The 16,843-nt window shown below is 39.3% G+C and overlaps 1 protein-coding gene across 1 annotated transcript in view; it reads left to right on the forward strand.

The window, feature by feature from the left end:
- The first annotated feature begins 14,540 nt into the window (after positions 1-14,540).
- The window catches only part of Arl1 (ADP ribosylation factor-like 1), a 128,704-nt gene continuing 126,401 nt past the window's right edge, over positions 14,541-16,843 (forward strand). Inside the window, exon 1 of the mRNA XM_090386989.1 lies at positions 14,541-14,730. Within this exon, the coding sequence (XP_090243115.1) occupies positions 14,727-14,730 (4 nt within the window). The 5' untranslated portion in view covers positions 14,541-14,726. The remainder of the gene's footprint in view (positions 14,731-16,843) is intronic.

Raw genomic sequence — 16,843 nt, forward strand, 5'->3', positions numbered from 1 at the left:
AGTGGACCAATCAGATTCATCCCTTTCCTTTTAGAGTTTATATAAGTAAAGAAATCCTTGCTGTTTTTCTTAGCATCCTTTACCAAAGATTTCTTGTAATCTACCTTCGCCTGCCTTACCTAGATACCGTAATACGTATCTGCATTTAGGATTCTGTTAGATAGTGTAGTATTGATAATTAATTAATTAAATTTATTGATCTTATTAATTTTCGATACCAGGCCCCAGACTAGAGCAGCAAAGCAACGGGCACAGAGGGACAGGTGAAGTGAGGGGGCCGATTCTCCAACGCATCACAGACTAAAAAAATATGCATCTTGTGAAATGTTTGCCAAACCGGAGCAATATGGCCTTAGTTGCTAATGCTCCTAAAAACCAAATAACAAACAAACAACAGTTTGCCAAACTCTCTGGAACAGAACATGCTCTAGCCAATGAGGAAGTCTCTGTTCTAGGTGCAGAGAATGTCAAGAAATTAGGCGCCAACTCAGCGTTCTGAGGGCGTCTTTGAGAGCTTGAGTTGTAGGGTAGATGCCGGCGAAGAAATTAATATGAGGGCCCATCAAGCTCTCAGCTGCCCAACTCAACGCCAGAGCTCCCTCTTGTGTATCAGGCGACACAGCGGAAAACTCCGAGGCAGAATGCGCTGGTCCCAAAAGAGTTGGTTATTGTCGGTGACTCTACTGTCAGAGAGACAGGTAATATATTTTGTAAAAAGGACAGTGGAATAAGAACAGGCTATGTCTGCCAGGGCCAAAACGTGATGATGTTGTAGAGTAGATATCGTCTTTTCAGGGCACAAAGGGTGTGTCTGAATTATTGCTGCAGTCTTGTCTAGATGATCCTGCAATGCATCTTTAACCAGTGACACCATTATTTTACCCGGAACAGAAGTTAAACTAACTGGTCTATAATTACTCGTGTCACCCTTTGATCCCCTTGGTGAATTGGAGGTGCATCCAGTTTGGCACTAATGACATTAAGAGTTGGAGATCTGAAGATTTACTTAACAAGTACAGGTCAATGTTCAAAAAAACTGGTGAGTTAGGGTTAAATTTGAAAGTGTCTGCAATTCTGCGCAGACACGATTGCAGGGAGTATATGGTGAGAGCCTTGTCAATCAATTTGTCCCTAGAGAAATTGTGCAAGGCTCATGGTGTAAAATTTTTTTCAATGTGGTCTGTACTTGTTAACAGGAGAGACTGCTTATACAGGGATGGGATACACATAAATAGAAGAAGTGCGAGAGTGTTTACTGATGCTATCGAGGCACCGTTGGATGTGTCGGAAAACTGCTAGTTTCGGGGGGGGGGGGCGGAATTCACAGACTAAAAGGTTAAAAGTAGCCACAGGCAGAGATGAAGATGATTCTTGCTCTATTTCTATTAGAATGAGCAGCGGCCTGGAGGACAGGGTGCTTGGGTTTAAGCAACGGCTGGAAATCATCATGAAACAAATAAATACATGAGCTGTGTTAGGTTAGCTAAGTCTGCAAAACATAACAGAAGTCTCCGCGGATAGCACAGTGGTATCATCACCGCCTTCCCCACACCGGGTGGAAAAGGCTCGGTTTCGAATCCAGTCGATGACGCAAGGAACTTCAATGGGCTTTTTTTACTTTGTGTAAAGAAAGGAGAAAGAAAGCAAGGTGAAAGAATAGGAATCAGAGAGGCAGAGAGAAAAGTAATGAGCAAGAGAGATTTTCCTGGAAACAAAGTATATGAAAATACTTTGTTGGGCAAAGTATATGAAAGACTCTGTGTGAGTCGTATAATGATTAGATATGAAAGAAAGTCTCTGTCCTCTGAGCTCCAGTTTGGATTTAAAACTGGGAAAAGCACAGAGGACGCTATATATAGACTAGTCCGCACTGTTGAGGGAAGCAATGATAGGTATGTTCTTGCCGTTTTTATTGACTTCCGTGGTGCTTTTGACAGGCTCTGGTGGGTGAGTATCCTATCTAGGATCAGAGAAATTGACTGTCCTAAAAACTTATACCAAGTATGTGAGAATTATTTCAAAGACAGGAATGTGATTATAAGAAATAATTATGGAGAGATCATCAGGCCTATGTACCGGGGATGCCCTCAAGGCTCGGTAATTGGTCCATTCGTTTGGAATATGGTGTTCGACACTTTTCTCCAAAACAGATTTGCTGGGGTAAATATGATAGCGTATGCGGACGATCTAGTGATGTTAATCAGTGCTAATTCCCACTCCCAGTTGGAGACCAGAGCAAGTAATGCACTGAGGTCGTTGAGCGCATGGTCCAAGTCGAACAAATTAGAAATATCTAAGGGAAAAACTGTCCAGATACTAATGAAGGGTAAACTGAGCATGAACAGACACCCTACTGTACAATTGGAAGGTGAGCCAATACGTTATGTCAAGACAACAAAATACTTGGGCGTGCAGTTGGAGGAGCGGCTGTTCTTTACCGAGCATGTCCGATATATCAAGGATAAAACAAGAACGCTGTACGCTAAGATCAGGAGGGTAGTAAGGACAGACTGGGGCATAAAAGGACGTTCTCTGAACATGTTATATCAATGTTTATTTGTCCCAATACTTACTTACGCCTCCGGAGCATGGGTCCACCGAATTGACAAGACCAAGATACAAAAGCATCTTGTACAGGCCCAGAGATTTGCTTTACTCGGAACTACACGTGCATGCCGTACAGTCTCCTCTGATGCACTCCAGGTACTGGCAGGACGAAAACCTGCTTATTTTTGAAGTATTATTAAGAGGGCTAGTATACTTCACTAAGAACAATATCAGAAGAACTATACTGGGTGTGACTTCCTGTCCAGATGAAGGGCGAGAACATTCTAGGAATGAAGTCCGAGATGAGAAGATAAGAATAAATACTGAGATTGTTGGTCTTTGGCAAGCAAGTTGGGAAACCAGTGAAAAAGGTAGACAAACATATATGTTTCTGCCTGATGTAAGACTGGTTGATTGTAGGTTAAAGCCCTGGTTACAGTTTGGGCTAAGAGCGAGCTTTTTATTAACTGGACATGGCTTGAAATATAAGTTGTCACAGCTCGGATTACATCACTCTGGATTGTGTGTTTGTGGAGAAGATGAAACTTCAAAACATCTGATGCTCGAATGCAACGCATACTTGGACATGCGCAGGAGGTTAGAAATGCTTGTAGGAGTATTAGACGAGGATAGTCTCGGGATCCTGTTCACAGATTGTAACAATTTTGCTCTTTTTAACAAATTTGTTAATGAAATGTTTAATAAAAGAGCCCTGACAGATAGTGGCGACCCACCTCCCCGTGGTTAGGGACGGGAACTATGCTGATCAGGATAGTTCTGGTCCAAATGTATTGCTCCTCAGAATAGGCTAAGTGGTCACAAGTTATTTTGAGTTAAAAATTTGAGTTCTAAAATTTTAAATTTTATAAATAATTGTTACCTAAGATTCAGACGCCAGGAAAATAAGATCCTAGCCATGGATGTGCTTCGGCACCGGTAATGGTAGGATCCGGTATTTCTAATGTAATAAGTCTGCAAAACATAACAGAAGTCTCCGCGGATAGCACAGTGGTATCATCACCGTCTTCCCCACACCGGGTGGAAAAGGCTCGGTTTCGAATCCAGTCGATGACGCGAGGAACTTCAATGGGCTTTTTTTACTTTGTGTAAAGAAAGGAGAAAGAAAGCAAGGTGAAAGAATAGGAATCAGAGAGGCAGAGAGAAAAGTAAAGAGCAAGAGAAACTTTTCTGGAAACAGCTTTTGATGGACCGCTGTTCTAAAGCATCAATCCCTGACGATACCCAGGAGTTTTCTGGTAAATCTACCCTAGTTTTGATAGTCAACCTAATATAATAGTCCGACTATAAGGCTTACCCTTTCCTTATTGATGTCACCAATAGACATCCCTCCTCCGGGGTATTCACTATGATTGTTGTCTATTTCATCACACTTAAACTCTAGAATGTTGTGTCAATACGATCCTCTATTAACTGTAATTCTATCAGTCATAGTCAAGTTTTACCTGTCAATTCTACACTAATACTCGGGCAGCGAGATGTTCATCGATTCCGTAGAGTACGAGCAGTAGTTATCGGCCAAAGATTACACGAAGAACATAAACCAAATAATACACATGTAACATAGACATTATAATCTATAGCCACGGTGTAGAGGAGTATTGAGTTTTACTACCTGTTATTATTCTTTAAGTTCCCATTCCTAAGTGTTCTGTAAGATATATGTTTATGTTTAATAAATCATGTTTTGTTTGTCCACATTTGCCTCCTAGCCATTTTCTTGTCACACACTAACAATAGCATGAGCTGTATGAATAAAAGAACCATCATCTGTGGCGCTCTGGGGTCGAACCATCTGGAACGGGTCCAAAGCGAAAAATCACAACGCGATCTTGTTGTTGCGTGCGAGTCTATTCCCTACATCCTGGAATAGGTCTTGAGAACACATGATTTTGTCCTAATATTAACCAATAGTCGATCATGAGAAACCCAGGAGTTTTCTGGACACGTATATTAGTCAACAAGCTTGCCTGGAAGCCGTGTGGTTTACACTGAATGTTGTTTGGCAAACACATTATAACAGAAGGCCTGTGGAACAAATAATGGGTGATTTTAACTTCCGAGATAATAACTAGAAGTTGTGAATTGGCCACTCGTACACTAGCAAGACTTTTCTGGATTTATTGGATGATTTGGATGTTTTCAGGCAACATGTTCGAGAGGCAACCAGAGAGGGTTATACTCTTGACTTGGTTATCAGCAGTGATCATTCGTGCATTAAGAATTTGCAGATAAAGAAACCACTATGTGGCAGTGTACTGATATGGGATTTACATAAAGATATAATTACCATCAGGTATAAAGGGAAGGGTTTATGCTTCGTAAAGGTGATTATAGTCGGACCAACTTATGATGTTACCAACCGAAAATTCTAAGTGGCAAATTCTAAGGACGCATTGAACAAAGTAAACTTGGAAGCATCTAGGTTTTTTCATACCGATTAAGAAATATTGTTCAACGGTTATGCCTAAATGGATGTTGATATACTAATACGATTCGTGGTGGAGAAGGAAAATGCACGGAATGCATATAAATTATCAGGCGACACAGAAGCGTATGGCAGATATAAGCTAGTCCGAAATCAAGTAACAAAGCAGATAAGGAACTAAAGGCAGATTACGAGAAAAGTTTGGCAAAGCATGCTAAGAAAAACAGCAAGGACTTCTTTCCTTATATAAACTCTAAAAGGAAGGAGATGGATCAGATTGGTCTACTTCTTATCGATGGTTCGACTGTTGATGAACTGCTCAGACAGCTGATTATCAGAATGAGTATTTTGCATCTACATTCACACATGGAGAGTTATTAAAGGAGGAAAATGCCAGAAGTTTAACAAAGTGCTCAATGGGATCTATGCAGTTATATTAAAGGACGCGGCAAAGGAATTAAGCAAACCTTAGCCATAATTATGAGAGCATCCTTTGATTCAGGGGTAGTCCTCACGGGCTGCAGACATGCAAAAGTGTCCAGAATTCGCAAAGTGGAGCTAAGGGTGACACGAGTAATTACAGACCTGTTAGTTTACTTCAATTCCGAGTAAAATAATGGAGTAACTGGTTAAAGATGTATCGCAGATCATCTAGGTAAGACTACAGCAATAATTCAAACACAGCATTGGTCTGTTAAGAGAAACTTTGTCTGACAAATTTGATTGGATCTATGATGTCGTTCCAAAAGAACCGGATGCAAAAAAATAATTTTGATATCATATACTTGGATTTCAGGAACGTTTTGACACTGTTGCGCATGGAATATTACTGTACAAATTGGAGCAGTCAGTGTGGTATTCAGGGAAAGTTGCTACAATGGATAAAAGGGTGGTTCAGTGGGAGAAGACAGAAACTGGTAATCAATGGAGGCAGCTCTTCGTGGACTAATTTTATTACAGGGGTCCCACAGGGTTCGGTGTTGGGCCCACTGTCTTTTTTTGTATATTTAGCAATGATATTGATGAAGGTATATCAGGCTAAGTGTCGAGGTTTGCAAATGACATGAAGGTTGGCAGGTTGTAATGTCAGTATACTACTTCAATAGGATCTAGAAAATTTGGGCAGATGGGCTGAGAAGTGGCAACTGAAGTTTAATATTGACAAATACAAAGTACTGGTTATGCAAAAAAAGTAAGCAAAATACTGCGTACCCCAGAGGAAAGTGCCAACTGTATGGTACTAAACTTAGGGTAGTAAAAATTGAAAAATACCTGGGAGTGAGTGTGCAGTCAGATATGAAGTTTTCTGAGCAATGGAAGACTGCTAGAGCAGGTCATGGGGTATTGTCAATGATATACAGAATTTTGCTAACAGGGAAATGGAGGTGATTCTACCTTTGCATAAGGCAATGATCAGTCTACGCCTTCAGTACAGCGTACAGTCTGGAGACCTGATTTTAGGATGGATTTAGAGTGGCTCTTGCATGTACAGAAAAGGGCAACAAGATTGGCGAGGAGAACGAAGGGGTTATGTCAGTGGCTTGGCTATGGGGGAGTGGAGGGGAGGTCCGCCGGGGGAGGCACTCTTTTTTGGGGGGCGGCACTTTTCACGTGAGATACAATTTTATTTTTCGACGATTCTTTGGTTAAGTAAGTGTTGCTAGTGGTGAGAGGAGTTTTTCTAAATTAAAATTGATTAAGAATTACCTAGGATCTACAATGAGTACCTTGCGTTTAAGAAATCTTGCCATACTGTCTATAAAACAGCAACTGTGTGATGAAATTGACTTCGACAATCTCATGGACGATTTTGCTAACAGAAAAGCAAGAAAAATAACATTTTAGAATGTTGGAATTAAAGTTTTACTTCAAAAATAAACATATTGTTTTAATTTATTTCCCTATAGGTCGTTTTGACTTTTTGTAGTATTTCTGGTGTGTATTGAGAGGAGCGGCAAACTCAGGGATCGCCCCGGGCGGCAAAAGCTCTAGCTACAGTACTGGGTTGTGTAACCGAGAAAGGCTTCAATTCTGCAAATTGCAGTGGCTGGAGACTAGGTACCTGAGAAGTGATCTTATTGAGGTATATAAGGCCTTTAATGGGTTGAGCACGCTGAAAACTGATGGGATTCTTTTGCTTGCTCAGATTACGAACCTGAGGGGGTATAAATTGAAATTGAGGAAAGACATTTGTAGAATAGATGTGCAGAAATTTGTCTTTAGCCTGGTGATGGTTAATTGCTGGAACAAACTTCTATCTGTCGTTGTGGAAGTTAGTAGCGTAAATAAATTCAGATATAAATACGTTTAGAGGGAATGATTGTGCGAAATTGTTTTTTTTTTTTTTTTTTTTTCTGACTGATGCTTCATATGTTCATACGCTTGCTTTCTTGCATCATATTCCTCTATTACTACTACTACTACTACTGCTACATCCTCCTCTGCTTTCGTTTCTGCGAATAAAAAAATTATTATATTAGCGTTTCTTGTAATTTATTACATAATCGGTATTTGTGTCCTGTAAATTACGTGTGTTCTCTTGTCGATTTTCATGTTTTGCTGGACGAAAAAAATCCCAGTTTCTGGGTGAAAAACTTGCTATCTACTCCTGAGATAGATTTACCCAGCCAAGGAATGGTAAAGGCCCAAAACATTCCTCGTGTTATTGACGGCATTCGAACCCGTGCCTTTTCTATCCGTTGTGGGTAGAATGGTGACGATACCACTGAGCCACACATGCAGACCGTTTTTGTCAACAGATAACTTTATAAATATGCCTTCAAGGAAAGAAAAATAAATCCCTTTAACGAATACCTCCCCGTTCACCAGACATGAACCCTGTGGAGCACCTTTAGGATGCTGTGGAAAGGTCCGTTCGAGCTTTGGATCCTCCACCCTGGAATGCTAAGGAATTATGGACAGAGGTGTAGCAAGCTTTGATGGAAATTCCTGTGGATCGCTTTCTTGAACTAGTCGACTCAATGCTTCACCTTGTGACTGCCCTTATCCCTGTGTAAGATGAACCTACCCGTTACTAGGTAGATATCCCATGATTTCTGTCCACTGAGTGTACGCTATTCTCCAGAAGAAGCTAGGCATCATTCTTCTAAAATTCCACTCAATTTCTGTATAAAAAATGACCCAGAACAATAAAGAAAGAAATCGAATGGGATATACAAGTTAGTTCTCGTGAAAATAACAACCCGCTCGAAATCATGTATACTTGCGTGTACACCAATGCTAGGAGTTGAGTAAATAAATTTGATTTGAGGTATTGCTCAAAACATCAAATGCAGATATTGCTGGGATATCAGAGACGTGGTGTCACACAGATATAAGGAATGCATAACTGGAATTTGAGGAGTACAATGTGTATAGGAAGGGAGAAAGGGTTATGCTATTAGTTAAGAAACACAAAATCCAAGGAAGTGAAGTCAATTGATATCGCTGGACAGTGCAGTGTCGAGTCAGTTTGGTGTGACATAAGCATTGGGAGATCAAAATTGAGAGTAGGAGTGTGCTATAGGCCTAATGACTCTGATGAGTATAATAAGAAACTGTACAGGGAAATAGAGTGCGCCAGTAAATCAGAGTCTTATAATGGGGGATTTTAATTTCCCAGATATTGACTGGAAGAGTTCATCTGCAACGGAAGCTGGTGTATATAATACTATCCCCTTTCCCTTACGTAAAGGTCCGATATGGTTTGTCCTGCTCTTCTTGGCATTTATATATGTGAAGAATTCCTTATCCTCTCCTCTTTGCTCTGTTTGCTAGTGATTTCTCATAAACTGCCTTTGCCCGTCGAACCTTTTCTGTGGGTCATTACGGATAATCTTGTATCTGTTATAGGCTTCAGTACTTTTTATTGCTTTGTAATATTTCCATGCCACCTTTTTCTGCTCAAGTAATGTGGCAACTTGACTATTCGTCCAACTTGGAACCCTCCTCGTGGAGTATTTTTTTAATGGTAAATACGCATTCAAGGCATCTGTGATTAATATTTTAAAAGCATACAACAATTGAAATGTATTCATTCTCTGCGCGATATCTACCCAGTTAATAGAGGCCACGTAGCACCTTAAGGCATCGTAATTTCCTTTACTGAAATTAAAACCCATTCCTTTGCCTTTTACTACTGCTACCTCTCTCATCATCATCCACCGTAGAACTCCGTGATCACTTCCTGTTACTGGTTCCTCTACTGTCAGCCCTGATATGTCATCTGATTCATGGGTGATGATGAGGTCTCGGATATTCTTTTCTCTAGTACTTTCCCTGACATGTTGATACAAATAACAGTCATCTAGTTGATTTAAAAATTTTGTTCCCCATGTCGAGTTTCCTTCCCCTATACTCCAATCAATTAGAGGCAAATTGAAATCACCCATAATAAGACATTGACGCTTACCTGCCCATTCCATTTGCATGTAGAGGCTTTCGTCGTAATCTTCACAATCACCTGGTCTGTAGATTACTCCTACTCGCATTATGCCTTTGTTTCCAACTGTCTCCAAGAATCAACCTCGCCACACGAACGGTAGGGGTCAGGTTCTAATCCTCTTTCAAATAGTTTGGCCCTTAAGCCATGTGTAGTGATTAAGTAACTCGTGGTCATGGTGGGGGCAAACCAAGAAGACACCCTCCTCTCCATTGCAAAGCTTACGGCTGGAATGAACCCTCTTGTAATGGTTCCATACTCACTCAAATCCCAACGTTGCTGCCAGCAATTCACAAGCTCGCTCCAAATTCTACGTTTTTCCTCCCTCCTTTATGTTGTTATTTGGATTAGAGGTGATATTCAGTATTTGTAGCGCCCTTCCCTTCTTTAAGTTATATACAATACCTCGGAAAATAATGTGTAAATCCAACGGGATGGCACCTGCAATAATCTGTAAGGCATTTGTCAACACTGTCCTGGGAGCGTGTATAACTGTAAGCAGCATTGCACATTGCAGGGACAGAAGCTTGGCTTTAGTTGTAACCTTGGTAGCAGCCTCAAACCAAATGCCAGCACCATGAACTACAATGGGAAGAAATATCGTCTTGTAGCACAATACCAGAGTTTTTTTTGGATAAAACCCATTCCTTGCGGGAAATTCTAACAACTGCAGCTACGAAGTTTTTGATTTTTTTCATTGATTTTAGTGACATGTACATGAAACCTGAGATGATCATCTAAAGTTCAACCAAAATACTTGGTGTTCTGTACATATGGAATTTGCGTACCATATAGGGTTACCTTTGGCGACCTCCCATAATCGATGTGGTGTTAAATACTATGAAATTGGTCTTGGTGACAGAAATCTTTAGTTTATTTAAACCCGCCCATGCCACTAAATTATTCAAGACTGACTGAATTTTCTGTTCGAGAATTTGCTTGATCCTCCCTGCACTTCCACCACCAGGTCATCTGCATATGCAACTTTGATGAACTCATTGTTATCCTTCATGAGCCACTGGTCTAGCACTGCATTCCAGAAGAACGGTCCGAAGACTGAACCCTGAGGGCATCCTCTTGAAACGGTGGTCGTGTATAATAAATGCTTTGCACATTCTCTAATTTGTCGGTCCTTAAAGTAAGATCTAAGGACTTTGAACAGGTAGTCATCACACACTGCCAGTTGCAGCGACCTGAGAGCACTCTCCCACCAGAGTGAATCGAAAGCGCCCTCAAAGTCAATAAAAACAGCAAGAACAAATTTGCTGTTTGCCTCCTGAATGTAAGTCAGCAAGGTTGAGATTGCGTCCTCAGTGGATCGTCCTTTTTTGAATCCAAACTGGCAATCAGAGGAGAATTTATGTTCTATAAATAATTTTAAAATCCTTGGGGCAATCATCCTTTCAAATAATTTGCCAAGATTGGCCAATAAAGAGATTGGCCTGTATGTGCAGGGGTTTGTTTTTGGCTTTCGCGGTTTATGCAAGATTTTTAGGAGCGCAAGCTTCCATTCAAGAGGGAAAAGCCCTTCTAACAAGCATTTATTAAATAAGTTTAATAAAGTCTCAGGGAAGAATTCATAAAATTTTTCAATCACTTGATTCTCAATGCGGTCAATGCCAGGACATTTTTCTCAAGCATGTTAAAAATGGCAATTTCAGTTGTCCCCTTATATACCCGATTAATGCGTCTAATTTCCACTTGGTCAGGGCTGTCCATATACGGCAAGCCTTCCGGAAAGAGGCTACTCACTATCGCTTCGACTGTAGATTCCCAGTCCGAAGTTTCTTGATTCTCTCTAATTACCGTATTGTAAATTTCACCACACAAAAATTTATTTCTTGAAAGCTTATAGATTATACCCCAAGGGTCAGCATTTTCTGTTTCCTTCACCAGACGTTGCCAACAATTTTGCCTGCTATCAGCAGTTGCTTTATGGTACCTCTTCCTCAAGTCTCTTAATAATTTTTCAAAGCCTGAGTCTCTGCGTCCGTTAGATGCCTTTGGTATGCTTTTCGTGCTAGTTGAGTTTGTTGTCTGAATTCAGCTAGTGCTGAAGACCACCATGGGACAGAAGTTTTTCTTGTCTGTTTTCTTTTCGTCGAGTAGGCCATCGCCTGATATAAATGACATTGAACCAGAAAAACGTATTCTTTTGTTGTTAAGGTGTTAATGATTACTTTGTCATCTCCATTAAAAATTATATTCAGATATTCACGAAACTTGGTCCAGTTCACCCTGTCCATCTGAAAACGCTTTAAATCCCTTATTGTTGTATCTACTTGTCTTTCATCTGGTAAAACCGTGAAGGTGATTGCTCGATGGTCACTATTAATTAGATACGGATTGACGTCCCAATCTTGCACCCTATCCACCAGATTAATGGAGGTTAAAGTAGCATCTATATTAGATTCACCATTTGTCGTCGAGAATGTATATGGTTTATTAGGTAAGTTCTTTACATAGAGATTATGATCCAAGATCAAATAAACCAACTGCTCGCCTCGAGCATCAGAAAAGCCGCTGTTCCAAAGTGTACACTTAGCATTGAGATCAACAGTAATTAGTAAGTTGTTAGCTGAAAATCTGCTACATACCCTGTCAAGTCTGTGTAAGGCTGGCTGAATATCTTCGGAGGGAGGAAAATACTGGGAAACCAGATAAAACGACTGGTCCCTGGAGGAAACCAGGATACAAACTGTTGTAGCAGAACATTCACTTGAGATAGTTGTTATCAATAGTTCACTGTTAAAGATAATTATGCTTTGGTCGATCGTCACTTCAGGCAATAATCCTTGCCGAAATTGGATATCCTATAACTTTATACGTTGAACTCGCTACCTGAGAAGAGTAATTGTATGCTTGCAAGAACACAATATCAAACCCCAGATCATCTGCAGCTTTCCTAATCTCGTCCTCCGCGGCACGAGATCTCTCCCCATTAATTTGAAGAATTTTTATTACGCCGTACTGCAGGTTAACACTTGTTGAATCATTTACCGTTGTATTATTCATGTCTTGTTCTTCGATCTGTCAATTCAACAGCTTTAAGATACTCAGGGCATTTATTATCCCCAGATGAGTGATTACAATCCCTACTTCTACGTTTACAATTAACGCACTCAGGTGGTTCCTCCTTGTGGATATAGTCAACAAAAACATGGCCTCCACCCCCTCCCCAGTGGCCACAAGATACAGCTTTATGGGAACAGAACTGCGCACTGTGACCATATCTCAGACATCTGAAACATTTACTTACAAATGTAAACTTACGAAATCTCTGTGATGTAAAACCTAGAAAAATTTTGTCACTCTGAATTATGTGTCCCATAAGGCGTGGGCTGAAACCAATAACCCAATTGGTCACTTTGGTTCCGGTGCCAGAGTTAAATCTGAATGTAATCTCATTCTTAACTTCCGCCTGGGTAAAACCAAAGTCTTTTAAGTTTTTATTAATTAAATGCTCCAAAATATCCTCCTTTGAGTAGTCCTTCGGGACACTGTAGATCAAAACTGTAGGATCGGACAATCTGGGTTTTTCCATTGACAATCCTGTTTCTTTTAATGCAGAAGCATTTGAGATCTTCGTGGCATCATCAGGATTTGTTATCTCTAACAACACACCCTTGTTTCTCAAAAGACGTACACCCTTGATTTTCATGTCCTTGTGTCCTTGTCCTTGGAAGGTAGAGAAATGTCTGTGACATTTAAAGGGAAAATCTCATATCCTTTCAAGCCTGAAATTGGTGGTCCACAGGGTTCATCCTTAGGCCTGCTATTATTTCTTATCTACATCAACAACCTGCCAAGCACCCTTGGAGACTACCAAATCAAAATCAACATATTTGCATACGACATAAAACTTTATAAAGCAATTCGCAGTACCAATGACTGCATCGTTCTAAATGAAGCTCTGCAATGAGTTATTCAGTGGCTGAAGGAGAACAAAATGGCAGTCAATAAAAATAAGTGTGAGCTGATTAGCTTTGCTAATGCACACAAGAAAAACAAACTTAATTTTTCTTATTGTATCAACAACAAGGCAATCAAAGAGTTAGTACAGCCAAACATTTAGGTATCTTTATTAAAGAATTTTTTTCCTTTTGTGTCCATGTCTCAAACATTGTAAAGGCAGCTAGCAAAAAACTAGGTTTCATGAAAAGAATTAACCGAGACTTCAATCAATTGGCACTTTTCATCTTTTCCTGCAAAATCTATGTTAGGCCAGCCCTAGAATTTGCCTCACAGGTCTGGTCCCCACATGCAGCTTACCAAAAATTAGAAATTGAAAATATTGAAAAAAAAGCAATACAGTACGTTTGCTTTAAAAGAGGCCTTGAATACAATGAGAAATCTTACCAAGAGTGGTGTGTATTCTTTGGACTTGAAACACTGGAAGAAAGAAGAGATAAAGCCGACTTACTCCTTTTTAACCAGCTGTTAAATGGTACCCTGAAATGCCCTCATCCCGTTTCACAAATAAACTTCAACACACCGACAAGGGGTTTAAGAAACCACTTATGCAAGAACAAATTATGGATACTACAGCTGCTATAAGAGGACTGCAAGATCAATCAACAAAGCAAATCTGGGGATATTTGACATCCCTGGACACTTCAAGAGGCAACTGAAATTGCTAACCTCATCGGTTTCTTGGGTATTTCAGGGTCAAATATTGAGTCCATTGTATCCCTTCATCTAGTGATAAAAAACATCATGGCTGACCAAGAGGACTGTCCTTTGAAGAAGCCATATACATGATCCGATAAGTTCAGTCTTTTGAAGTTAAAGTTGGATCATTACTTCATTATAGATTCAATAATTTTTGATAACGAATTCGGTAAGCAGATAGATATGTATATTCTAACAATTTCTGTTTCTGTAACTCTATGAATCTAATGCTACAAGCTAATCGAATCATGAGTATATAACTTCTGTATAAACACGTCCTCCCTTTTCTTTACCTATTTTAAGGTTGGGCAACCCTTACCCCTACTGGAGAAAACCGAAAAGTATTTTTTCATCTCCTGTTGATATTTTCTCGGTGACAAGATAGCCTGAGAGCTGGCAGCGACTGCTAACGCATGCGCTTGGTTGTAGAGACACGTTTGGCTTCCTGGATTGACAAGTTATGTTGCAATTTGGATTTCTAGTGATTAATAAATGCAGATTAATATACATATTCTATTTGAATGATTGAACGTGTTTTCTGTAGTAAACGCCCTCAATAAAATAATTTTAACATTTTTGTCATACCTTGGTGTCGATACCTGCTTCACTCGTGAAAAGAGAATGGGTAAGTGCGAACTGACCAACTGGGTGGCTAAATATTGTTCGGTGGTAGTATTCTGTCAACGTGTTGTTACAGTGCATTTGTATAATTTTTATTGGTTAAATTAAATGTATGTTGTTCATTTTCAGTTACCAACTATATGCTCTCATAACGTTTTCTAAGAACATTGTAATTTTTTTTTTTTTTTTTTTGTTTGGTGTGGAGGAGAGATGCGGTTTAAATGTGAATGGGGCAGAACATCTTTCCATATTTTATTTCCAGAAGCGGTAGGTGCTAAATGGCAGTCCCCCCCAATGTGGATTTTTTTTCACTGCTGCATGATGATTAAAGCTTAATAATTCCTCAGAACAGTTTTTGCTCTTCCTCCCGCCCTTGGAAAATCTTGGGACTGCCCCTGAGATATCATTATGCAAAATTCTGTATTTCAGTTTATATGGTTTATCTGCTCTCCTAAGTACTGAATATCATGTCAGATATGTCAAATTTAAAGTTGGCCAAAGAAAATATATTTTAACCATTCTTTTATATCTAAATATGTTAAAAGTTTTCTGACCCCTACAGACGCACACAAGAGTTAGTTTTCGGAAATATAATCAGAAGCATTATTTTATATTAGCAAACGTAATAAGTGTATCACAACTCTGTGAAATACAGGAACTGCTCGTCATGTATGCGAACTGGGCGATCGCCTAGGGTTACAAATTCAGGGGATTAAAAATCTATTTAACCTTTAACTACAGATCTACGATAATACTAACACAAATAGCTCATCTCATAGACTACCAAAACTTTTCAACGTGACATTTCGTTATGTGCACATGTTTGAACTTAAAAAAAAAAAAACTAATGATTTGTGCTGACTGTTTGGAATAGAAAATTTATTAAAACGGGTCATTAATTTGGCATCATTATCAAAGTCATTACAAAAAATAAATAAATAAAAGTTAAGGACTTCAGTTTTGTTATTACAATGTTTATTTAATAAAATATGAACTACAAATTATATTAATACTAGTGAAGCAATTTATTCAGATTATAAATTATAGGGTTAGTGCATAGCCCCCCTGACTTTTGGTTGTAGTTATTGGTCTGATCTGGATTATTGGGTACATTGGAACTCCCCATCTGTACGATATAATAAATAAATAAATTTTCTGTTTATACTCCGGGACGACCAAACAGTCATTCACAAGATAGACAGAATAAAAGAAACAGCACCATATTCAACAGTCATGGGCTTGAACCCTGGTCACTCAAGGTATGTGTACTTATGCACCCGTGCACCTGACCACATACCTTGAGTGACCAGGGTTCAAGCCCATGACTGTTGAATACGGTGCTGTTTCTTACGGCAGCCTTGTACGGATAGGGAGTTCCAATTCATTGATTCTGGTTGAGAACCCATTTCTCTGCTTAAAAAATAGCAAAAATATTACAAAAAAAAAGGTAATAAATTAAATTTAAAAAAACTTAAATACAAAAAAATAGATTGAAAAAGAAAAGGCAAAAAGGCTCAATTCATTCAAACTTAAGTTTGAATGAATTGAGCAAGCTCAGTGCCAATGGCATTCTTCCTCTTGTTCAGACTACACTATTTATGAGGGGGGCAATAAATTAAACTGAGGAAAGGTGGTGTGAAAGCTTGATTTCAGCCATCTGGTGGTTGATTGTTGGAAAAAACTCATACTCATCTGTTGTTGTGGAAGCAGGTAGTCTGGATAAACTATCTAAAAGGATGGACAGGTGATGTGAGAAGGTTTTTTTTTTTTTTTTTGGCTGATGCTGTATAAGCTTGCTTTCTTACATCATTTGTTAATAGTAATACTAAACACAGATAATTTGTTTCATGGATGACTAACTCTTGAGAAATAGCAACCTCAAAATAACTTATACACTTGTTGGGGTTCAAATTAAAAACAGTATAGGAAGAAAAGGGATCTGTAGTTACGATATGGGCAGATATGACATTTTTTAAGCAGGTAAACATGCAGCCAGTAAAGTCCCTGGCATTCTATCTGATTTATCGAACAATATCATGTAGAGATAGGGAGGTCATAATCCCACTGTACAAGGCAATTTGGTACAAGACTGCATTTGGAATACTGTGGCCACGAAT

This window comes from Mastigoproctus giganteus, chromosome 12 (assembly GCF_048544385.1).
Source record: "Mastigoproctus giganteus isolate SK-2022 chromosome 12, ASM4854438v1, whole genome shotgun sequence".
NCBI lineage: Eukaryota > Metazoa > Arthropoda > Arachnida > Uropygi > Thelyphonidae > Mastigoproctus > Mastigoproctus giganteus.